This window comes from Macaca nemestrina, chromosome X (genome assembly GCF_043159975.1).
Source record: "Macaca nemestrina isolate mMacNem1 chromosome X, mMacNem.hap1, whole genome shotgun sequence".
Classification (NCBI taxonomy): Eukaryota; Metazoa; Chordata; class Mammalia; order Primates; family Cercopithecidae; genus Macaca; species Macaca nemestrina.
This window is the reverse complement of record NC_092145.1, coordinates 129,994,877-130,019,535: the sequence shown is the minus strand read 5'-3', so window position 1 is coordinate 130,019,535 and position 24,659 is coordinate 129,994,877. Positions and strand designations below refer to the sequence as shown.

General features: G+C 39.7%; 1 protein-coding gene and 1 long non-coding RNA gene across 2 annotated transcripts in view; both read right to left on the bottom strand.

Annotated features, from left to right (window-relative positions):
- Positions 1–21: 21 nt before the first annotated feature.
- TASL (TLR adaptor interacting with endolysosomal SLC15A4) lies at positions 22–19,826 on the bottom strand. The gene is made up of 3 exons (XM_011755881.3): positions 19,386–19,826; positions 18,502–18,613; positions 22–1,582 (listed from the first exon to the last, which is right to left on the bottom strand). The coding sequence occupies exon 3, from the start codon at positions 1,579–1,581 to the stop codon at positions 676–678; it is 906 nt and encodes a 301-aa protein (XP_011754183.1). The 5' UTR covers position 1,582; positions 18,502–18,613; positions 19,386–19,826; the 3' UTR covers positions 22–675.
- Positions 19,827–22,433: 2,607 nt separating this feature from the next.
- The window catches only part of LOC139360615 (uncharacterized), a 44,472-nt gene continuing 42,246 nt past the window's right edge, over positions 22,434–24,659 (bottom strand). Inside the window, exon 3 of the long non-coding RNA XR_011618119.1 lies at positions 22,434–22,629. This is a non-coding gene — a long non-coding RNA (uncharacterized lncRNA). The remainder of the gene's footprint in view (positions 22,630–24,659) is intronic.

Sequence of the window (24,659 nt, the reverse complement as noted above, 5' to 3'; positions counted from 1 at the left end):
TTAACTCTTTACCCTGAAACCTTTTGGCTTTTTTTTTTTTTTTTTTTTTTGAGACGGGGTCTCACTCTTGTTGCCCAGGCTGGAGTGCAATGGCACGACCTCGACTCACTGCAACCTCCGCCTCTCGGATTCAAGCGATTCTCCTGCCTCAGCTTCCCAAGTAGCTGGGATTACAGGCACCCACCACCACGCCCGGCTAATTTTTTGTATTTTTAGTAGAGATGGGGTTTCACCATGTTGACCAGGCTGGTCTCGAACTCCTGACGTCAGGTAATCCACCCACATCAGCCTCCCAAATGCTGGGATTACAGGCTTGAGCCACCGCGCCCAGCTACCTTTTGGCCTTTTTGTTTCATCTAATTTGCTGTCTTCTTTTTTAATTCCTATGTTTCTTTAAATGAATTAACCTTTTCTTTTTTTGATCATTTTTATTTCTGCTTCCTTGCTGTACACACCTCTCTTTGAAATCATTCCTTATGGCTCCTCTTACCATATTCCTTCATCAAGTGTAATATTATGAGATTTCCCCATGATTCACACATGACTTCCAACTGACCTTTACTTCTCTAGCCCTTAATTCCCCTTCACCACTCCCTCCTGCACATTCTCAGAATAAATGGATAAAGTGTTGCTTCATGCTTAAGTAAATGAGAGACAGTAATGGAAACATTCTCTCTATGGATTTGCATTGCTATACTGAGAAATATGGAGACTAGGAGTGCTAATTTCAGTAATTTCAGTTGACATCAATTGCAATAGGCGGCTAAAGACTATATCCCTGGCTTTTGAGGTCTCCAGGTTCTTCTCTCTAGACACCTGAAGACTGATTTGGTCTACACTTGTCATGATGAGTTCAGATGCCAGAATCTGAGTAGGAGAACTGTCATGAAACACGGTGTCCATAATGTACTGTTTATATAACTCCACAAGCTTCTGCTCCAGGTACTCATTCAGCACTGCATTAGAAATAGGATTCTGCATTTGCAAGCTGCTTTTCTCTTTGATGCTTGTTATTCTCCAATAGGATGAGTACCGCTGGATAGGTATTTGAGGAAAGTCACTGGGCTGAGTAGAAATGGAATCCTCCATGGGTAAAGGAATCTCAGATGACTTCAGCAAAGGGCCATATTCAAAACTGCTCTCAGAGGGAAAATCCGTTGTCACTGAATTAATGGCCATCACCTGGCCCCCTGCAATATGTAAGTCATTATAATTCTTGCAAATACTTTTGCAAGAAGATGGAACCAAGTAGGTCTCTCTGCTGGCATCTCTACATATTTCAACTGCAGCCAAGTTTGGGCTTTCAAACACAGGATTGGGGTTTGTCTGCAGCACTGTGACTCTCTGACTTCTGCTATGTTGGCTCTCTCTTGAATGCACTGAAGAGAGAAACTTGCCAGATGATTTGCAGCTCACGTAGAGACTTCTGACTTGTGTTTCATCCACAGAGGAATAGGAAAGAGTAGCAACAGAATTTGTCTCCTCTTCCTTTTCCCCAGCCACCTGCTCATTATAAGAGGCACAACTCCAGTGGATGTCATTCCAGTACTCAAGTCCACTGAGATACCCTTCTGACAGCATTCTGGAAAGAGAATCGATGAGTAAGAATGGGGAAAAAGAATACTGAAATTTTAGAAGTTGGCACTTGATATATCAAAAATAAGGACAATGAATAAATTCACTTTATACATTCACCAAGCTCTTACTAAGTCTGTGCCTACTTTGTACCAGGACTATGGCATGTGCTAATGATATAAAAATGAAAAACATACAATTCCATCCTTCAGAAAGTTTCCCACTATAGGAAAAAAATTAACTAGATATAAACAATTCCAATATTATATCACTGAGGATTATAATAGTGATAGGTACAAAGGAACTACAGGGGGTGGGGGTCCCTAACTTAGCCTGGGGCAAAGGGGAGAAGTCACTGGATGTCTCATAGGGAAGGTGACATTTCAGCTGAATGCTGAAGAGTAATTAGGAGTTCCAGCCATAGGAACAGGGTTATAAGAGAATATGGCAGCATGACCTACCCACCACATACAAAGAAGCTGAGCACAAGCATTAGGAATTGGGAAAATAAGCTGAAATTGGATCGTGAAGAGCCTTGGCAGTCAGGCAAAAGCATTTACATTCTGCCCCATAGGAAATGAACAGTGACCTAGAAGTTGCAGATTGGAAACATGGCTAGTGGGTTATGAGCAAACAATGAGAAAATTTGCGGCAAATTCTACTGAAAATAAGTGCTGTGTCTTACTTAACTTTGTATTGGATCCCTGGGAGCTAGCACAGTTATTTGCATTTCTACAGAGACTCAAAAGGTATTTGTTAATTTGAGTTACAGAATTTTCAACAATGACATGGTATGAAATTAATTCGTGCTCAATACATCATGAAGTACCACAAAGTCTACCCTGTCTTTGTATCCCAGAGTAAATTTCTTTCTCTGTCTCTCCCAGTTCTCAGAATATATCCTGAAAATGTCTCTGTATCTAACTGATGTTTACCTCCTAGTTACCAAGGAGCTTTCCTGACCACGGGCTTTCCCTACATCTGCCTCCCTTCCCCACCCCCAGCAATTGTCACTGGTCTGGAGTGGCTAGAACAGGCTAGAAACCAGCAGCTGCATTTTCTAAAAACAGAACACACTGGCATTCCTGGCACTGGGGCAAGAGGCAACAGCGAGGAAAACTGGTCCTCTTGGGCCTTGAGAGCTGGGCTTCTGAAACAGACCTGTCAACTTGAGCCTGAACTTGAAACGTCAAATAAGAAAAGGAGGATTCTTTTTAAACCATACATAAAGGTCCTTTTAAAAATTGTTAACATCTCTTTTACATTCATGTAATTATTGTTTCCCAGGTAAATAAAATGTTTCCCTTTTTTAAAAATTGTAGAAGGGTCAGATTGTAAAATTTTTTTTCTCTTTTTGGAACTATTCCTGGTTTATTTAGCAAATCTCAATTTTTTTAATGTTTACTATATTCTGGGCACAGTTATGTGCCATGAAGATACTAAGTTAAAGGTCTTCAACAAATCCATGAAGTAATTACTGTAGGCTGAACATACTTATAGGGATAAAAACAAAAGTTGCCCTTTCCTTAAAAATCTATATGAAGTTCTGCCCTCAAACCTAATATCCAGGTGAAAAGGCCAATCTTACCTACATGGAAAGATAAGAAACAGGGAAAGAGTTTATCATAAAGAACTAATGGGGATGCAGTTACTTCCTGGCCCTCAACACCCTACCCCCACCCAGGCTATAGCTAGGGCGTTCCACCTTCAAGTCCTCAGAATATCATTGTGGAAAATCAGAGCAAAAACGATCTGTTGACTTTTGAGTATCTAAATGGGCTTTAGAAACTCCTGGCAGAAATAATCGTTTGGGAGAAATGACTTTTGAGAAACCATAACCTGAGCTTCTACACCTCAGAATCCAGAACCATGAAGGACTTAAGGCATAATATTTATGCAGTAATAATAAACTTAAGTAGACTGAGTCCCCCATAGAGGGAAAAAGTATGTCTCCAGAGAGATTTGGGAGCCAAGAGTAGAAAAGTTTGCAAAATTATCTCATGACCAGCATGTTGCAGGAGCAGAAGGAGAGACAGCCACATGCATCACCTGGGCAGGCCAGCATGAGGCTGCCTCATCAAGTCTGCTCACACACGAGCATGCTGCTGAGAACCTGAAACCCTGGAGAAGACCTACAGTTGGGATGGAAAGATTGCAGACATGATCTCCATAGACTACAAACCAGGGACCAGATGAATGATAAGTTTCCATGGATACCAGTACAGCTACATGATGACAACCAAAGATATCTCCCACCCACTCCCATCCTCAGCTGACCCTATGGTTTTATATAAACAATCTAAAACTTAGACACACATCCAAGGAGGAGGGAGCCCTGAAGTGACTGAGGAAATCCTGATTGACAGTGAGTACTTTCCCACCACTCTGGAGAACGTGAGCTCAAAAAAGATATTCAACTGAGGTTGAAGAAAGCAAGGATCCCTAGGAAAGACAGCAGAATAGGCACATGCATGTATTTTTTCTTCCTTTCCAAACTTCACTAAAACAACAATAAATGGTTTTTAACAAGGTATAATACACACACACACACACACACAAACACACACACACACACACGAAAAAACAGGAGAAGAGACCAGTACAATAACATTTTAGAAGCTGGGAAGCAGGAGATTGAGGATTAATGACAGGAGACCTAAGAACACTGAATCTTACAAGAGCCATGGGGATATGGTTTGCTGTGTCCCCACCCAAGTCTCATCTTGAATTGTAGTTCCCATAATCCCCATGTGTTGTGGGAGGGACCAGGTGGAGATCATTCAATCATGGAGGTGGTTTCCCCCATCCTGTTCTCGTGATAGTGAGTTAGTTCTCATGAGAGCCGATGGTTTTATAAGGGGCTTTCCCCTTCTCTGGGCACTCATTCTCTCTCCTGCCACCCTGTGAAGAGGTGCCTACCAGCATGATTGTGTTTCCTGAGGCTCCCCAGCCCTGCAGAACTGAGTCAATTAAACCTCTTTCCTTTATAAATTACCAGTCTCAGGCAGTTCTTTAAAGCAGCATGAGAACAGACTAATATACATGGGAAAAGCGAAGAGCCAATCTGACTTAAATTGCCCTCAGTGTTGAGGAATTGGTGGTATCACATACCTTTTTGGAGTGAGAGTAAAGGGGATATATCTAAGGTAAGAAATATTGAAAGTCTATTTAAAAAGCAGTGAGAAACCCAGATCATCTTTCACACCTGGCCATGCAGCCAGGTGACACTCCCTATCCTTAACCCCAAAGAAAAACTTCAAATGTAGTCTCTAAAGAGTGAAACAGAGGGTCTCTGGAGTAGGGAATACCAATTGAGGGTAAAATTATTGAATTGCTAATAGATCAATTAAATAAACATATGCATATTTTTGCTGAGATCCATGACCTCTCTCCCCTTACTCAGCTCAAAGAATGATAGCAAGAGGAGTATCCACCTTCTAAGCAGAATATTGGGAAGAATGTCTTGGGGAATCTGACTTGTCTGAGAAGAGCAATTGACATCAGAGGTTCCCCAACTCAACAGGCAACCAGATCATTCTTTATTTAAGTCCACAATTAATAGAGCCTATTCAGCTTTTTGGATCTTTATCCTTAAATATGAGTAGAATTCTGAAACATCTGAGGAAAGGTCTGCTATGAGAAAGACCAAAATAGTCATTTGGAGGAAACAAAGTTAGGGCGGGGTGAAGGAGGTGGCAGATTCTACCATCAATATTCTTAAAGAGTTAAGGTATAATATAATCATGAATTACAAATAGGATGCTATAAAAAAGAAGAATTCCAAAGCTGTTAGAAATTAAAAATGAGAATTTTAAACCTCAATGGAAGGATTGAAAGGTAAAGTTGAGGCAAATTATTATTTTGAAAGGAGAACAAAATTACAAGATGGAAAATAAAATTAGAGAGGACCAGTCCAGGAGATCTATCTATTATCTGAATAATAGGAGGTTCAGAAAGACCAGAGAAAATAGGGGAGAAATTCAAAGACACAATTTAAGAATATTTCCCAGAATGGAAGGACATAAGTTATCAAACTAGTGAGTGAAAATAGATTTATACCTCCTCTCATGAATGTGAAATGATAGAACACCTGGGACAAAGAGAATATCCTATAAGCTTCCAGAATGAAAAAAGAGTCACAAAAAAAGACCAAGAATCAGAATCTTCAGACTTTTTAACAGTAATATAAGAAACAATAAGACAATGAAAAAATGTCTACAAATTCTGAATTTTCATTCAACTAGTTATTTTCAACCAAGACCAAGTTATCAATTAAGTGTGATGATAGAATAAAGATATTTCTAGGTTACAAGCCTCAAATAGCTGATTTTCCAAGCACCTTTCTCAGAAAGTCAATAGAATATGTGCTCCACTGAAAGGAGTAAGTAAAACAATAAAATGGAGACAAAGGATACCGGAAACAGGAAATACAGCACAGGAGAGAAACAAACAGCCCTTAAACCAGGATAGCCTGAGCCCTTGTTCTGAACCCAGTAATGTAAAGGGCCTCATTCTGGCCCTCCTTAAGTTGCACCTCTCCCAACAGGGTAAGGAGTTCTAGAGTCCAACATGATGGGAGGCCACCCAGCCTCTATACTGCTGCCTTCTAGCTCACACTTCTGGTATTCAGGACCTCGGAATTCCCTGCTCAGATGGCAGACCCAACTACAGAGTCTGTACAGGCTCTGCCCCAAATCCATCACGATTAGGACAGACTTGGGGAAACTGAATGTGCACACACCCCTAGGCCCAAAAGATGATGAAGAGGTGGTTTTTAACGAGGGCTGTAGACAGAGCTTAGGTATATGGGCCGAATGTCAAGGATAGCCAGGACTGGGCAAAGAAGGTGGAAGGGCTGAAGACTGAGGCTCCCCATTTTTCGTCCTAGGCCCAGGAGTTGTGAAGAGGAGACCTACCCATGATGACAGTGAAAAGACGTTCCAGGATGAAAGCTGCGTATGTAACAGGCTTAAAAGGCAACCAGGGGCCGGGCACGGTGGCTCACGCCTGTAATCCCAGCACTCTAGGGAGGCTGAGCAGGCGGATCACAAGGTCAGGAGATCGAGACCATCCTGGCGAACACGGTGAAACCCCGTTTCTACTAAAAATACAAAAAAATTAGCCGGGCGTAGTGGCGGGCGCCTGTAGTCCCAGCTTCTCGGGAGGCTGAGGCAGGAGAATGGCGTGAACCCGGGAGGCGGCGGAGCTTGCAGTGAGCCGAAATCGCACCACTGCACTCCAGCCTGGGCGACAGAATGAGACTCCGTCTCAAAAAAAAAAAAAAAAAAGGCAACCAGGTGATTAGAACAGATCAGAAGGCTTCTGAAGCTACAGATAAAATTAAAGACAACTGAAAAGGTCTGACCATCATGAAATACAATTTATATAATTGACCACAAACTTTGAGGATAAATTAGAAAAAGCTAAGCAAATGAAAAATCTACACCAGCACTGTCCAACAGAGCTTCCTGGGATGATGGAATGATCAATATCTGTGTTGTCCAAAATGGCAGCCAATAGCCACATGTAGTTATTGGGCACTTGTAATATGGCTAAGGCAACTCAATTTTTAATTTAATTTAATTTGATTTTAATTGTCACATGACTACTCTATGGAACAGCAAAGACTTAGAAAATAGTGAAGGTGATAACATAAAATTTTTAAATACTGAAGACTGCTAATTATAATTGCAGTTTTTTGGTTTTTTTGTTTTGTTTTGTTTTTGAGACATTCTCGCTCTTTCGTGTAGGCTGAAATACAGTGGTGTGATCTCGGCTCACTCTAACCTCCACCTCCCGGGTTCAAGTGAGTCTCGTGCCTTAGCCTCCCGAGTAGCTAGGATCACAGGTGCACATCACCACTCCCAGCTAATTTTTGTATTCTTAGTAGAGATGAGGTTTCACCATGTTGGCCAGACTGGTCTTGAACTCCTGACCTGAAGCGATCTGCCTACCTTGGACTCCCAAAGTGCTGGGATTACAGGCATGAGCCACTGCGCCTGGCCAATAATTGCAATTTAAAGTTCATTGGTGGATCGCCATCACAGCATACTATGACAGTTATTTTTAGCATACTAAAGTAACATCTGAGTAATTAATTTGTTTCTGTATTCCTTTCAAGGGATGTCAGAAAGGAGCTAACAAAAGATAGTAAAGCCAGGCCAGGCACAGTGGCTCATGCCTGTAACCCGAGCACTTTGGGAAGCCGAGGCAGGTGGATCACATGAGGTCAGAAGTTTGAGACCAGCCTGGCCAACATGGTGAAACCCCATCTTTGATAAAAATACAAAAATAAGCCAGGCGTGGTGGTGCATGCCTGTAATCGCAGCTACTCAGGAGGACGAGGCAGAAGAATCGCTTGAACCCAGGAGATGGAGGTTGCAGTGAGCCGAGATTGAGCCACTGCACTCCAGCCTGGGTGGCAGAGTGAGACTCTGTCTCAAAAACAAAAAAAAAAAAAAAAGAGATGGCAAAGCCAGAGCATAAACTATTAGATGTTTGGTAATGAAATGGGACTAGAACACTTATTTGAGGCTTTTTTTTGTTTGTTTCACTATTTTGAAACAAGGAAGATACAGAATTTATTTTAAAGTTTTTTAAATGCTTCCATTTGGAGAAGTCTAGAATGCCTGTGTGAATTGTTCAAAGAAAAATTGTAAAGATATTTTCATTTTAATTGTGCATTCTTTTAGGTCACTCCGAGGCAACAAAAGTGCTATCCAATAGAACGTCTTGAAGTGATGAAAATGTCAAATATCTGTGCTTTCCAATATGATAGCCAATAGCCACTTAAAATGTGGCTACTGTGACTGACATTTTAATTTGATTTAATCTAATTTAATTTAAATAGCCACATTTGGCTAGTAGCTGCCATATAGACAGATCCAGACAATTATAATCTCCAATTCATAATTTTAAGAAAGTTGTGTAGCAGTAAAGCCAGGCACCGTGGCTCATGCCTGTGATCCTAGCACTTTGGGAGGCTGAGGCGGGAGGATCGCTTGAACCCAGAAGTTTGAGACCAGTCTGGGCAATATAGGGAGATCATATCTCTACAAGAAATTCAAAACTTAGCCAGGTGTGGTGGTCCCAGTACTTGGGAGGCTGAGGTGGGAGGATCGCTTGAGCCCAGGAGTTCGAGGCAGCAGTGAGCTGTGATTGTGCCACTGTACACCAGGCTGGGCAACAGAGCGAGACCGTGTCTCAAGAAAAAAAAAAAAAAGGAAAGAAAGTTGTGTTGCGAAAAACAAAGCAAAACAAAAACAACCCATGATCTACTACATGGCTGAGCTATAAATAGCTTTTATAGAGTCATGATAATACAGCACATAATAATATAAAGCACTGAAAATGGATCTAACTCAATTTAAAATATAACCACAAGGTGACCATAAAGTCAGTAAACAAAGATAAAATATTTTTATCATATATAGCAGAATATCATGTATGTATAAAATACTATTTTAATATATATATAGTACAATGATACCAATAAAAATCATCCTAGGCATTGGCCTGTGAGTCCAGACTAGGTGGCCACTCCATATAGTGAGAGGAAGGGGACAAAGTTGTATATCCTTGGTGAGGCCAGGAGAGGAATGAGAACTAAATCCTCCTCTTCATGATGACAAGTCAAGAAATAATGCCCCCAATCCAAAAGTTGCAGCACAAGCATGTCATTTAAAGAAATGATGGTAAATATCAAGTAATTAGTTAAGGGAGATAAAAGTAGTTGCTTCTGGAAAAGGAGGCAAGGACAGCAGTTTTTCATAACAAACTTCTCAGAATTATTTGACCCAATTTATGTGCAAGTATAACTGTGATTAAATTTTTAATTAAAATAAAAACTAAAGATAAATATTTTAAAGTAACCAAGGGCCAGGTACGGTGGCTTATGCCTGTAATCCCAGCACTTTGGGAGGCCAAGGAGGGCGGATCACCTGAGGTCAAGAGTTCGAGACCAGCCTGGCCAACATGATGAAACCCCATCTCTACTAAAAAATACAAAAATTAGCCGGGCGTGGTGGCAGACGCCTGTAATCCCAGCCACTCAGGAGGCTGAGGCAGGAGAATTACTTGAACTGGGGAGGCAGAGGTTGCAGTGAGTCAAGATTGCACCACTGCACTCCAGCCTGGATGACAGAGCCTTGCTCTGTCATAAATAAATAAATAAATAAATAAATAAATAGTAACTAAGGGGGTGGGGGGAGAAGCAGATGGCATTTCCTGTACAGCTGTTTGTGGTTAAAGATGATGCACATTCTAAGGGTGAAGAAGAGAGAGATGACTGTGTGATAGGTTAACCTTTATTTGGCCCTACAGACAGAAAGGATTCATAAGGGCAGTGAGAAGAGGGAAAACATTGCAGACAGAGGAGAGAAGGGCAATAAAAGTGAAGAGGTTTCTGTTGTCAATTTCACGTGGGTCAGTAACAGACACCAATATAGGTGGGTGCAAGCGTTGTTTGTCAGTGTCATGCTCACCTAAGAGCCTTTCTTGAAGGCCCAGAAAGCCATTTCTTGAAATGTCCCAGTTTGCCGAATCCCCCCTTTAGGACCCCCATTCAGACATACCCCAAGTCTCCCACTATTTATCTTATTTCTCTTCATATTAAACAATCAGCCCTAACGGAGTCTTCTTTCATTGTATGTGGATGAGGTTTATAAGTACTCCAGATAATCTCCACAGTCCTTCATAGCAATGAAGGAAAAGGGCCTAGAATTTTGAGTACAGTAATGGGCCCCTTTTCCTATTTGTTGTCAACTGAGAAATTTGCTGGTATCTTAATTCCAGCAGAATAAGAACTCTATCATTCTGATGTGCAGGACCCAAGACAGACCAGTAAAGTGGTGGGTCCGATGCCGGAAAAGCAGAAAGTGCATCCTAGTCTCTAGGGATAGACGTGTCCCCAGCCAAAAAAAAAATTGTAATAAAAGAAAGAAAGAAAAAAAGATTCCTGGGAGGGAGGAGTGGGAGATAAGGTCAGGTCAGGGAGGTAAGTTGGGACATGCAAGACTGAGTACATTTGATTCATCCTGTAGGCGATACAATGTTCTGGCAAGTAAGGAAGCTGATTCACCACATGATATAATATAGCAATAAAGTGCAAAATTAATTTCAGCAGAGTGAGATTGGTGTTAAGGACCCAAGTTAGGAGGCTGCTGGATTCATCCCAGCCTGAGATGACTGGGACAGGAACCAAGAGGGAGGTAGGAGAAAAGAAAGAGAAGGAACGCATTTGAGAGACCAAGACCCCCAGACATGGAAGTGAAGGAGAGAGAGGAGCCAAAAGTAACTCTGAGTGTGGGTATGTAGGGAAAATGGCACCATCATTGACCAAAATGGGAAGATCAGGAGGAGCTGTGAAGGAAGCAATGGGTTTAGCTTAGCTCTTCTTGAGCCTGACAAGAGATAGACTATCTGGGTGCAAGTGTGTCATTGTCCATTGGAGATTCAGGTAGGCGGCTTATTAGAGAAGCTACTTAAAGTCCACAGTGAAGTCACCTTCCAATTGCAGGCAGTAGGAATTTATACTGGGGGCTTGAGGAGCTTTCTAGGTTTGTAGCTTCTTCTGTGGGGAGCCCACCTGGAAGAGTACAAGGAGGAAGGAGCAGCAGCAAGGGCTTTGTAAAGACTACAAGAGCTTTGGATGCGGTGAACAAGTCACATTTTAAATATCTATATTCAGGCCAGGTGCGGTGGCTCACGCCCGTAATCCCAGCACTTTGGGAGGCCGAGGTGGATGGATCACGAGGTCAGGAGTTCGAGACCATCCTGGCCAACATGGTGAAACCCCATCTCTAGTAAAAATACAAAAATTAGTTGGACGTGGTGGCGTGCACCTGTAATCCCAGCTGCTCGGGAGGCTGAGGCAGGAGAATCGCTTGAACCCGGGAGGTGGAGATTGCAGTGAGCCGAGACTGAGCCACTGCACTTCAGCCTGGCGACACAGCAAGACTCCATCAAAAAATAAAACCCTATATTTGAAGGCAAAATTTAATTTCATACTCACTCAGGCAATATACATATGTGGTGTATATATATAAATATATGTATGTTACCTAGAGCATCTCATCTGCAAATGTCTTCTGGTGTCTTTTCCTTCACACTTAACAAATCATGGAGAATTGTATGTATTTTATAAAATATATATGTGTGTGTACATAAATGCACACACACACATAAATATATATATGAAGAGAGAGAGAGGGCACGTACTAGTATTAAGAGACCAGAGTTCTAGCTCTGATCTTGTCATTGGCAGTGGTTTTAGTTTAGTTGTTGCCAAATCTATAAAATAGCTAACATACTACTAGCTACAACCCAGAAAATATTCTGCATGCTTTTTGTGTACTAAATTAATTGATCATCACAAAAAAACTCTAATATTTAGGTACTATTATTATGCTCGTTTTACAGATGACAAAATTGAGTAATGTGCCCCAAATCACCAGCAGTCAGGAAACGGAGCCCAAGTTCATGTTATTAACCTCTCAGACACTCAACTTATCATCTGTAAATTGAGAGTGTGGGATTAAATTCTGTCTTGAGTACCATCAAGCTTTAATTTTGAATGAGATTATGAAGAGTAAAGTGAGCATTAATCAGAATCAAAATTAATTTCTGAAAATTAGCAGCAGAGGGCAGCAGAGAGCACACTAAGGAAGCTTTTAAAAGATCTTTCTAAAGCTATGCAGAGTAATAAAACATAAATAAAAGTACAGATACTAACACATTTAATCTTCATAATTAATTTCCTAGTTTAGGCCCTTTGCTTCAATTCATCTTCCACTTCAATGCACTTAAAAGGGCCCATTCAAGGCCGGGCGCAGTGGCTCACACCTGTAATCCCAGCACTTTGGGAGGCCGAGGCAGGTGGATTACATGAGGTCAGGAGGTCAAGACCAGCCTGGCCAACATGATGAAACCCTGTCTTTACTAAAAATACAAAAAATTAGCAGGGCATGGTGCTGCATGTGTGTAATCCCAGCTACTCGGGAGGCTGAGGCAGGAGAATCGCTTGAATGGGGGTGGGGTGGTGGGCAGTGAGCTGAGATTGGGCCACTGCCTTTCAGCCGGGGTGACAGAACGAGACTCCATTTCAAAAAAAAAAAAAAAAAAAAAAGGCCCATTACTGCACCCTTTAATGCACCACTAGAATAAAGACAGCATTGCACATCACAATATCCTAAAATTTTAGAGACATCAAGAAAAGTTAATTGAGTTTATTTTGACTGATTTTTGGCATTTTTCTTTTTTTTTTTTTTTTTTTTTTTTTTTTTGAGACGGAGTCTCGCTCTGTCGCCCAGGCTGGAGTGCGGTGGCGCGATCTCGGCTCACCACAAGCTCCGCCTCCCGGGTTTACGCCATTCTCCTGCCTCAGCCTTCCTAGAAGCTGGGACTACAGGCGCCCGCCACCACGCCCGGCTAATTTTTTTTTTTTTGTATTTTTAGTAGAGACGGGGTTTCACCGTGTTCGCCAGGATGGTCTTGATCTCCTGACCTCGTGATCCGCCCGCCTCGGCCTCCCAAAGTGCTGGGATTACAGGCGTGAGCCACCGCGCCCGGCCCTGGCATTTTTCTTAATAATTTTCCAGTATTTTTGAAATTCTAGTAAGATGTCACTGGATATCTTCAAAGGTATATAAAAGGTACACTTCAAACAAATGTTAACATATTTGTTAGAATCGATTTCATCGGAGACACCAAAATTTAACCCAATGGGTTACTTCAGTTGTTCAATGATATTTTGTCACTTGAATTCTTGTTTCTCATCTTAGAGAAGCTATATATATATAAAGCTATATATATGTAAAGCTATATATATTCCATATAAAATATACATATATAAAATGTATAAAATTCTCCCAGATTGGTTAGGTGTGAAGGAAGAGACACCTGAGAACATTTGCAGAGGGGATGTTCTAGGCAAATTTAGCCCACATTAATCATTAACAGATAGGGGAATGCCAAAATTAACCTTATGTGCAAATTCACAACTTAGAAATATGTGCTAAAGTGCAGTGCCTTGTTAAATCATTTACTTGCTTTTCAGAAGAAACTGCAACATAGGTTCTTCTTTCTAGACTAGCATTTAGTTTTTCCAAAAGCTGTTGTTATCACTTCTTCACATAGACACATTTTTTTATTGATTTTTTTAAAAATCGACGGATAAAATTGTATGAATTTCTCATGTATAATATGGTATTTTGAAGTGTATATATTGTGAAATGGCAAAATCTATCTAATTAACATATATATTACCTCACAGTTATTATTTTTGTGGTGAGAATACTTATATTCAGTTTCTTATCATTTCTCAAGAATATGATAGATCATCAACTATAGTCACCATGCTGTACAAGAGATCTTTTGAACTTATTTCTTCTATATAACTGTAATTTTGTATCCTTTGAGCATGCTGATCAAAGGACACACTTTTAATTTACATCTAAACGACACAAGCGTGGAGTCAAAGAGAAAACTTAATGAGAGAAGAACTTTATAAGGGGGAACGTTTAAAAAAACCTAAGTTAGGGATCAGTAAACTTTTTTTATACGGGGCCAGAGAGTTAAGATTTTAGGCTTTGCAAATCATACAAACTCTGTTGCAGCCCTGCTGGCATAGCAAGAAAGAAATCATAGACAATATGTAAACAAATGACTGTGTCTGTGCTCCTACTAAAGTTTACAAAAACAAGCAGGGGGCCAATTTGGTCCTGGGCTGTGGCTTGCCTACCCTTGACCTAAGTCAAAAAGCAGATGCAATAAATGGGATAGGCATCATAATGACAGCTGTATGCCAAGTGCTTTCCAGGCATAGCCCCTAACCTTCCAACAACACTGCAGATTAGACATGATCATAATCTAGATGCGGACATATCTCTTTAAAAATCTTTTAATTTTTTTATCTTTATCATTATCTAGATTTTCTAAATGAGAAAACTAGTTTCAGATATGATAAATACCCCTTCCAAGGTCACACAATGACTAAGTACTACAGGCAAGATTCAAGCCCAAGTTTACAAACTCCAAAGTGTGTGTTCTGTTCTTAGAACATATCACACTATTGTATAGCTAAGAGCAGTTAATATCACGCAATCATAATAGCAAGCAATTAGTCCTTCCAGGAAAAGGGCATCAGCCCTGATTCCATGTAGTAACAACAGCACTTGCCAAATAAAAGAAGGAAGGTGCAGTGAAGTGCAAAAAGGAAGGCTCCAGGGGAAAGCCAGCACTCACCCCAGAGGGGTGGCCCAGATGACTACACGTATGTCCCAATTGTGTATCAATGCTCATATGTCTTTCAGGAATACAATTAATTTATCCTCTGTTTTTTAATCTAACCATATGAACATTTTCCTAAACCATGACACTGCTATAGCCTGGCATTGCCTCATCTTTAATTTTACAACCATCTTTCACAGGGTAATTTAATATTACAGGCTGGGTGCGGTGGCTCATGCCTATAATCCCAGCACTTCAGGAGGCTGAGGTGGGTGGATCACCTGAGGTTAGAAGTTCGAGAGCAGCCTGACAAATATGGTGAAACCCTGTCTCTACTAAAAATACAAAAATTAGCCTGGTGTGGTGGTGAGTGCCTGTAGTCCCAGCTACTCAGGAGGCTGAGGCAGGAGAATTGCTTGAACCCAGGAGGTGGAGGTTTCAGTGAGTCATGATCACACCACTGCACTCCAGCCTGGGCAACAGAGCGAGACTCCATCTCAAAAATAATAAATAAATAAATAAATAAATAAATAAATAAATAAATAATACAGATTCTCTGTTTAAATACAAACCACTTCCCATCACCTCAGGGATTAAGTTCATACAGGGTAAGCCTGTGATGTGTGCTCCCTATCTGTCTTCCTAATCTCATCTCTGCCTGTTTCCCACAGGACCCAGGACCCCAGCCATGCTGATCCCTTCCCAGTTCACCTGAGCCCCATGCCTATCCCAGGGATTTGTGCATTTTTTGTCTTCTGTCCTGAGAGTTCTGGTTCCCTACCCATCCTCTGGTCCGCCACCCATAACCTTCAAGTCTCACCTCATATGTTAACATTTCAGAACCCTTGGCCATCTACTCAGAATCCTTGCATCTGAATTAGAAAAATGATTCTAGGCTCTTCTCTCCCCTACCCCAAGGTGTTCATCAGGATTTCATGAAACTTTAATAAAACAGAAAAGATAAATCACTGGAATAGTCTTTGGAAAGAAGGAAAAATTGACACGAGCAAAAGGAAAACAAGATTGAGGATTGGTAGGGAGTGTGGAAATTTTGGATGATGAGGCAAAACAGATCCTGCCTCTTGAAGAACATTGTGGAGGTGTGTGAACTAAGACACCCGAAGAGGCTGGATTGAGATGGACGCAAAAACTTCTAGCAGCCACACACAAATGGAGGCAATGGGATGGGACTGCCTTCCACCATCATGGGCTATAACATCTTGCAATTATAGACAGGAAAACATTTGTTATCTGCTGTTTCATAGATCTTGAGCCTAGCTAGCAGGGGTGCAGTTTGGCTTCTACCTGTCAACATGTCTGCTTACAGAGATATAACTTTTAAGAGTTTTTGAAATAGTACATCTAAAGACACATCTTATTTTAGTAAATCATTTCTCTTGAGGGACACTGAGGTTAGTCTTGCTTTTCCTCTATGTATAATTATTGCATATGCCTCCGTGAGTATTTCCACAGGCCAGACTTAGAGCAGCAGAATTACCGGATCAAAGCTATTGCCAAATTTCCTTTCAAGTAGCTTGGATCAATGTATTCTCTCACCAGCAATGTTTGAGATTGTTTTCATTGACATTCCTTAGCACATTATTTTTTTTAAATTTTCCAATCAAATGAGCTAATTTATGTTTGTCTCAAATTAGAGAGTGAACTGTCTTGTTAAGATTGTATGTAGGTCATGTGTTATTTTTTAATACCCGCAAAACTCAAAATCCCGTATTTCATCTCTTTACCTCTATATTATATTATCCTATAATATAAATTCTAAATCCCATAATTCCAATGTAAACTTTTTAAGACTTTCTTGATGTGGGGGACTTGCAGGTAAATTGCTGAAAAGTGATCACTGAAAAACTTGAATATTGTTTTGTTCATGATTTAATTATGATAATGTAACCAAATCTGTATTACATGTTCCAATTTTTTTTTTTCAGTGAATGGTGCAAGACCTTTATCTAAAACAAAAAGCTTCTTTAGGAAGGACCTCCCTGTATAAAATAGCATCTGCAGTTTCCTTACTCTTATCTTTAAAAATACCTGTTCCTTAGACCTGGAAATAATCACTTCATCACATACCTTAGATTATATCCCTATTATTTCAACTTGTACTGAATTTACTGATGAATGCTCTAAAATATTGCTCATTAATATTTCAATTTCTGGGCCGGGCGCGGTGGCTCAAGCCTGTAATCCCAGCACTTTGGGAGGCCGAGACGGGTGGATCACAAGGTCAGGAGATCGAGACCATCCTGGCTAACCTGGTGAAACCCCGTCTCTACTAAAAAATACAAAAAACTAGCCGGGCGAGGTGGCGGGCGCCTGTAGTCCCAGCTACTCGGAAGGCTGAGGCAGGAGAATGGCGTGAACCCGGGAGGCGGAGCTTGCAGTGAGCTGAGATCCGGCCACTGCACTCCAGCCTGGGTGACAGAGCGAGACCCCGCCTCAAAAAAAAAAAAAAAAATATTTCAATTTCTGTTACAAATCATATAATTTGGGATTATCTATTCTTCTATCAAATATGAAGCAATTCTTACTTAACAAATTAATTTCTGAAAGTATAACTTGATGGCTAAGATAGTACAATCATAAATCAAAAGCCCTCTGTTCTTCATATTAATATGACCAAGTAAATAAATAATTTTGTGTTTGGTTCTGCTTAGATTCTTATGACCAAAGTTAACGGCTACTTCCAAGGACGATCTGATGTGTGAATTTTCTTAGTTCAGAAGATGTAAACTTTGGTGAAGAAATATTAGTAAATATATTTTTATCATAGTTTGGATTTTTCTTTATACTCCTTCTTGATATACCATAAATTGAAAAATTAAACCTTATGGATCGTTTTCTTGAATCACTTTCAACGTATTTTGATGCAAAATGAGAGGACTACAAAAATAAGAAAACCTATCATAATAGTATTGTATTGATATAAATTTCCTTGGTGTTATAATTGTTAATCATTGTTAATCATGTTAATTATGCCAATTATCATTAACATTTACTTAACTGTAGGCATGTCAACTACAAATGCAATGCAAGATTCTTGATTGGATCCTGGATTTAAAAAATAAAAAGGTTCTAAAGGACATGTGGATAATTGGGAAAATTTGAATGTGTAGCACATCTTAGATAACAGTATTGTGTCGATGTTATGTTTCCGTGGTGTTGTAACAGTGTTATGGAAGACTGCTCTTATTTTTAGGAGATACATGCTCAAGAATTTAGGGGTGACATGTGTCCTAAAGTCAGCAACATACTTTCAAACCATTCAGGGAAAAAACTGTGTGTGTGTGTGTGTGTGTGTGTATTTATATTTATATTTATTTACATTTATACATATATATAAAAGGACAAGCAGAGACAGAAAGACAAAGCAAGAGAGAAAGTAAATGTGGCAAAAGGATACCACTGATTAATATACATGATGAAAATATGGGTGTTCGTTGTACTATTCTTTCAATTTTTATATAGATTTGAAACGTTTTTAAACAAAAATTGGGAGGGGAAATAACCATATTTAGTTAATGAAGGCATATTTACATTGTATAATGTTTATTAAGAGCCTAGAGGGACAATATCTTATGTATCTAAAATAATCATTACATATGTGATGGGAAATGTCTCAGTGACTTGATATAAATACTCCAAACATCACTTTGCTCTGAGATAATAGAATTAGTGTACTACCTTTGAATATCTCCAAAATTCCACTTATGATGTGGATGTTTGACACAGACTTCAAATACTCTTCAATCCTCCAGAAGCTTCTCAAGCTCAGAAACAATCTTCTCACACTGACCTACGCAAGAAATGTTATAAAAATATCAGTATAAATATTCTGTCCAAACCAGGTCTATATTTAAGCACAGATTCATATGCACAAGACAAAGAATGTTCAAGCGAGTCTAAAGATAATTCAAACAAAAATCCACTCGTACATGCGCTATCTTTAATACCAAGAGGGAAGCTTTCCCCAAATCACCCAGATGAAAGTTGAAAAGCATCCTCACTATAGATCACATTCATTTTGAATACATCCTGCCACATGGAAAAACACTATCACAAGCTTGCTGAACTGAATAATTGAGAGTCAAATCCAACTGGAAAGGATTATGATTGTGTTCGTCTCTAAAACTGCATCACCATAACTGAATTCAAGAGCTGTGTTGTCCCTGCAAAACCTTGCTTAGGTTTTTAGGCCTTCTTTTAAAAATGCAGACGCTAAACCAGTGTAGCAATTAGTGAAAGAGGACTGCAAAAATGATACAATAAATATTTGATCAGATCAGTCAAAAATTGTAGGCAAAAATATATGTATTTTAGAAATGCTTAGAATGTGGACACGAGGAGGTAAGAAAAGGAAGTATTGGGCTTAATTTCTCTTTATTTTTCAACTCCACTGAATGCTTGTTTAAACTCCCACTTGCCTCTGATATGGTAAGCTAGAAAAGCATTTTAGATGTCATAAGAATGGATCTGTGCTCTGGTGATAAAGGGTTAAGAAAGCGTGAGAAGACAGATGACAAAAAATAATAGCAGAGTTCTAGGGTCCTTTGCTTTCTTTTTCTTACCTTCACTAACCAATCTGCTCATCTGATCCAGCAGAAACACAGCAATTGACCAAACAGAGAGATGAACAAGCCGGCCAGTGCTCTTTCCAGAAATTTTCACAAGCCTTTCACTGACGAGACCAGTAGACTGCACTGCTCACTGCAAAGCCATTCTTTTTATAACTGATCCCATGGAAAAAGAGTTGTTTTTGCTTAAGTCTGATTTGTGCTAAAGAGGCAGTGGGAAGTCCCGGGAGGTGGGGAGGCAGTAACTGACAAAGCCACATCAAGCCACAGAATGGTGTTTCTTCCCCTTTTTCGAAAAATGAAACCTATCTACGAAACTGTCTCTTATTAAAATAGTTTATGGTTACACATTTTGTAAGAACCCTAACAACAGAATTAAAGTTTCTTTCTAGAACAGTACACTATCTGGGATCCTTCGCCCAAAAGAGAGCCAAAGTCAGATATGACTTTAGAGAAATCTGTTTCATTACTCATCTATAATTTTTAAGAAGTATTATTTCTCATTGGTACTTATAATTTTTTAAAACGTAAATGAAAAAAGTTTTCTCTCTCCAAATACCAAAGGTCAAAACAATAATACACAGTGTGGGCAAAGTTGTGAAGAAATAAGCACTCTCAAACACTGCTGATGAGATTGTAAACATATTTAGACGGCAATTTCCCAGTATCTCTCAAATGCAAATATTCATACCCTTTGACCCAACAATTGTATTTTTATAAATTTATCCAAGCTATATATTTGCACTTGTACACAAAGACTTATGTGAAAAGATATTTGTTGCGGCATTGCTTGAGAAAATACATGACTAGAAAAAATTATATCCATAAATAAGATATTGGCCAAATAAATGAGAATGTATGCATACTTAAAATCCTATGTAGGCTATGTGCGGTGGCTCACGCCTGTAATCCCAGCACTTTGGGAGGCCGAGGCAGGTGGATCACTTGAGGTCAGGAGTTTGAGACCAGACTGGCCAATGTGGTGAAACCCTGTCTCTACTGAAAATACAAAAATTAGCCGGGCGTGGTGGTGGGCACCTGTAATCCCAGCTACTCAGAGGCTGAGGCATGAGAATCCCTTGAACCCGGGAGGTGGAGGTCACAGTGAGCCGAGATCATGCCACCGCCCTCCAGCCAGGGCGACAGAGTGAGACTCCATCTCAAAAAAAAAAAAAAAGAAAGAAAGAAAAGAAAAGATCTCTAACATATTCTTGTTTAGCAAGAACTCATTTTTCAGTTTGTATTTTTAAGCAATATATGTATACACATGCTTATGTAATAGAATATTTCCTTTTAAAATTTTGTATTTTAATTTTTGTGGGTATACTAGGTGTATATATTTATGGGGTACATAAGATATTTTGATACATGCATACAATGCATAATAATTACATCATGAAAAATGGGGTATCCATCCCCTCAAGCATTTATCTTTTGTGTTACAAACAATTCAATTATACTCTTTTAGTTATACTAAAATGTAAAATTAAGTTATTGTTCACTATAGTACCCCTGTTGTGCTATTAAATACTTTGTCTTATTCATTCTTTCTAACTATTTTTTGTACCCATTAACCATCCCTACCTCCCCCACCAGCCCTCCGCTACCCTTCCCAGCCTCTGGTAACCATCCTTCTACTCTCTATGTGCATGAGTTCAATTGTTTTGATTTTTAGATCCCACAAATAAGTGAGAATGTGTGATGTTTGTCTTTCTGTGTCTGGCTTATTTCACTTAACATAATGACTTTCGGTTCTACCCATGTTGTTGCAAATGACAGAATCTTATTCTGTTTTGTGGCTGACTAGTACTCTATTGTGTATATGTATCACATTTTCTTTATCCATTTATCTGTTGATGGACACTGAGGTTGCTTCCAAATCTTACCTATGGTGAACAGTGCTGCCACAAACATGGGAATGCAGATAGCTCTTCAATGTACGGATGTCCTTTCTTTTGGGTGGATACCCAGCAGTCGGATTGCTGGATCATATGGTTGCCCAATTTTTAGTTTTTTGAGGAACCTCCAAAGTGTTCTCCATAGTGGCTGTACTAATTCACATTCCCACCAACAGAGTATGAGAGTTCCCTTTTCTCCATATCCTCACCAGCATTTGTTATAGCCTTTCTAGAATATTTCTTTTTCTATACTCTACACAAGAAATCAGAAATAAGCAATTGTGTTTCAAGAACAAGACTCATTTTTCATTCTATACCTTTTTGAAATTTCTATGTGTATGTATTACTTTTTCACTTTAAAAACTAGCATTCTTAAGTCATATCTAACTTTGATTATACAGCCCAAATGTATTATGATCTATGTCTTTTCTGGAGGACAGACAAGTCTATCTGCAAATGGGTCAGTTCTTGCCCAAAAGCAGAAAAATTAAGGGTTTCAAAATCATTTAACTGGTTTACCCTGACTGCTTCAAGTTAACCAACAAAGAATAAGCCTGCCCACATCATAACCACTTCATCATTTTCTACCTAACTCCAATCAAAGCTAAGTTCTATGGGGAGAAGAAAAAAAAAGCTAAGTTCCAAACCCTTAAGAGGTGAACATTTCCACGTAATGGATTTGATTTTGTTTACTTTTGTTCAATGACTTGTCTTAAAATATCATATATTTAAAAGTATACTAGCATTTTTATTTTTGTTAATCATGATTTTCTGCGTTATTTTTTTCATGAAACATTACTTAAATCCACTTCAGAAGGCATGCTCTCGGCCGGGCGCGGTGGCTCAAGCCTGTAATCCCAGTACTTTGGGAGGCCGAGGCAGGTGGATCACGAAGTCAGGAGATCGAGACCATCCTGGCTAACATGGTGAAACCCCGTCTCTACTAAAAATACAAAAAACTAGCCGGGCGTGGTGGCGGGCGCCTGTAGTCCCAGCTACTCGGAGGCTGAGGCAGGAGAATGGCATAAACCCGGGAGGCAGAGCTTGCAGTGAGCCGAGATCCCGCCACTGCACTCCAGCCTGGGCGACACAGCGAGACTCCGTCTCAAAAAAAAAAAAAAAAAAAAAAAAAGAAGGCATGCTCTCATGTATGAGCCACGATAAGGACAGTTTCTCAACTAGTCCTGAATCTGACTTGACCTGCCATCACAGGAAACACCAGACTCATTGCCCTAGGGGCAGGTTCAGTTACAGTATAATCATACAAAATCAGGTTCAGGGATGTCTTCAGGCATTTTTAGCTCATCAAGGATTTAGCTGTGATCAAGAGACCATAACACCTGTAGGGACAAACATTGATTTATTTCACTTTAGTGTAGCTTCAATCACAATCGTGAGACACCGTAGAGTAGGTCTCACCGACCTCCAGAAACACTTTATGGTGGGTTACCAAGAACTCGCCTGGAAGTACAATGAAATAACCATTGTGCGGTGATTCCATCTTCTCCACGTTGTCTTAAGTCACACTTACTGTTTTATTCAAATACAATATGCAGAATTTTGATTATGCCCATTCTTTATTTTGTCTCTATAAGTTACCCCTTTGATGGAAACACCTCCTTTGCAGAAAAAAAATTCTGTAATGAAAAAGTGTGCACTAGGTCAAGCTAGCCTACTATTTCTACTATTTCTCGTTTGATAAAAACTAAGCATACAAAATCAGCTTTAAACAGCTTTTTCTTCATTGGTTAAAATAAAATAGAATTATATCCCTTGTAGCTGAAATCTTATAATATGATTTTCTATTAATCTGCTGAATAGTAGTTAAAGTTATTGCCTCGATATCTGTGCCTCTAAATGGACATTATTCCTATTATTCAATTACTTTTCCTGCTGTACAAAACACCCTCCAAGTTATTTCCATTATGATAGCATCCCTCCTAGCTCACTCTCAGTCCTCACCAGGTTTCCTCCACCCTGGCTACCCTCTATTCAACTCTAAGTGCTCCTAGTGGCACTCTAAATTCCACAACAATATGTCTTTCTGTCACATCCTACTTGCCAATTCCCAGTCCCATATAAAATCCATTATTGCCTGGCCGGGCATGGTGGCTCATGCATGTAATCCCAGCACTTTGGGAGGCCAAGGTGGGCCGATCACCTGAGGTCAGGAGTTAAGACCAGCCTGGCCAACATGGTGAAGCCCTGTCTCCACTAAAAATACAAAAATTAGCCAGGTGTGGAGGCAGGTGCCTGTAATTCCAGTTACTCGGAAGGAGAATCGCTTGAACTTGGGAGGTGGAGGTTGCAGTGAACGGAGATCGCGCCATTGCCCTCCAACCCGGACAACAGAGCGAGACTCCATCTCAAAAAAAAAAAAAATCCATTATTGCCTTTCCATAACTAGAGAAAGGTATATATAAGTATATATTAAATATATATGTATATATACACACACACAACAGACCAATCACAAATGTAATCCATCAAACTTCAACTATCTCAGGATAAATTATTTGTCTTTCTGAAGTATGCTCTCTGACCACTCTCAATACTCAAATGACTCAACTGAACCTATTTTCTCAAAGTTACCAAAGCCCCTTAATCATCAAGTCTAATAGCCTTTATCTCACCCTATATCCTCCTTGACACTTCTATAGTATTTGACACTGTTCACTATTCCCTCTCTTTTTCAATAGTTTATTTCTTTAAAAAAATTACATACATGTTTTTAAAAACTGTAAATGGTACAAAAATATAGTTTTGCATCATTTAACAACAGGGATATATTCTGAGAAATGCAGCATTTGGTGATTTCATTGTATGAACATCGCAGAGTGTACTTACACAAATCTAGATGGTATAGCCTAGTGCACACCTAGGCTATATGGTATAGCCTATTGCTCCTAGGCTTCAGACCTATACTGCATGTGACTGTACTGAATACTGTAGGCAAATGTAACACAGTGGTATTTGTGTATCTAAATATACCTAAACATAGAAAAGGTACAGTACAGATATGGTATAAAAGATGAAAAGTGGTATAGCTGTATAGGGCAATTGCCACGAATAGAGGATACAGGACTTGAAGTTGCTCTGGGTGAGTCAGTGAGTGAGTGGTGAGTGAATGTGAAGGCCTCAGACATTACTGAGCACTATTGTAGACTTTATAAATACTGTGCAGTTAGGCTACACATGTTTTAGTTTTAAAATAAAGTAATTGTGTATGATATTATGACAGCTATGATGTCATTAGGCAACAGGAATTTTTCAGCTCCATTATAACCTTATAGGACCACTGTCATGTACACTGTCCATTGTTGACAGAAACTTCATTATGCAGTACATGACTGCAGTGAAAATTAAACCT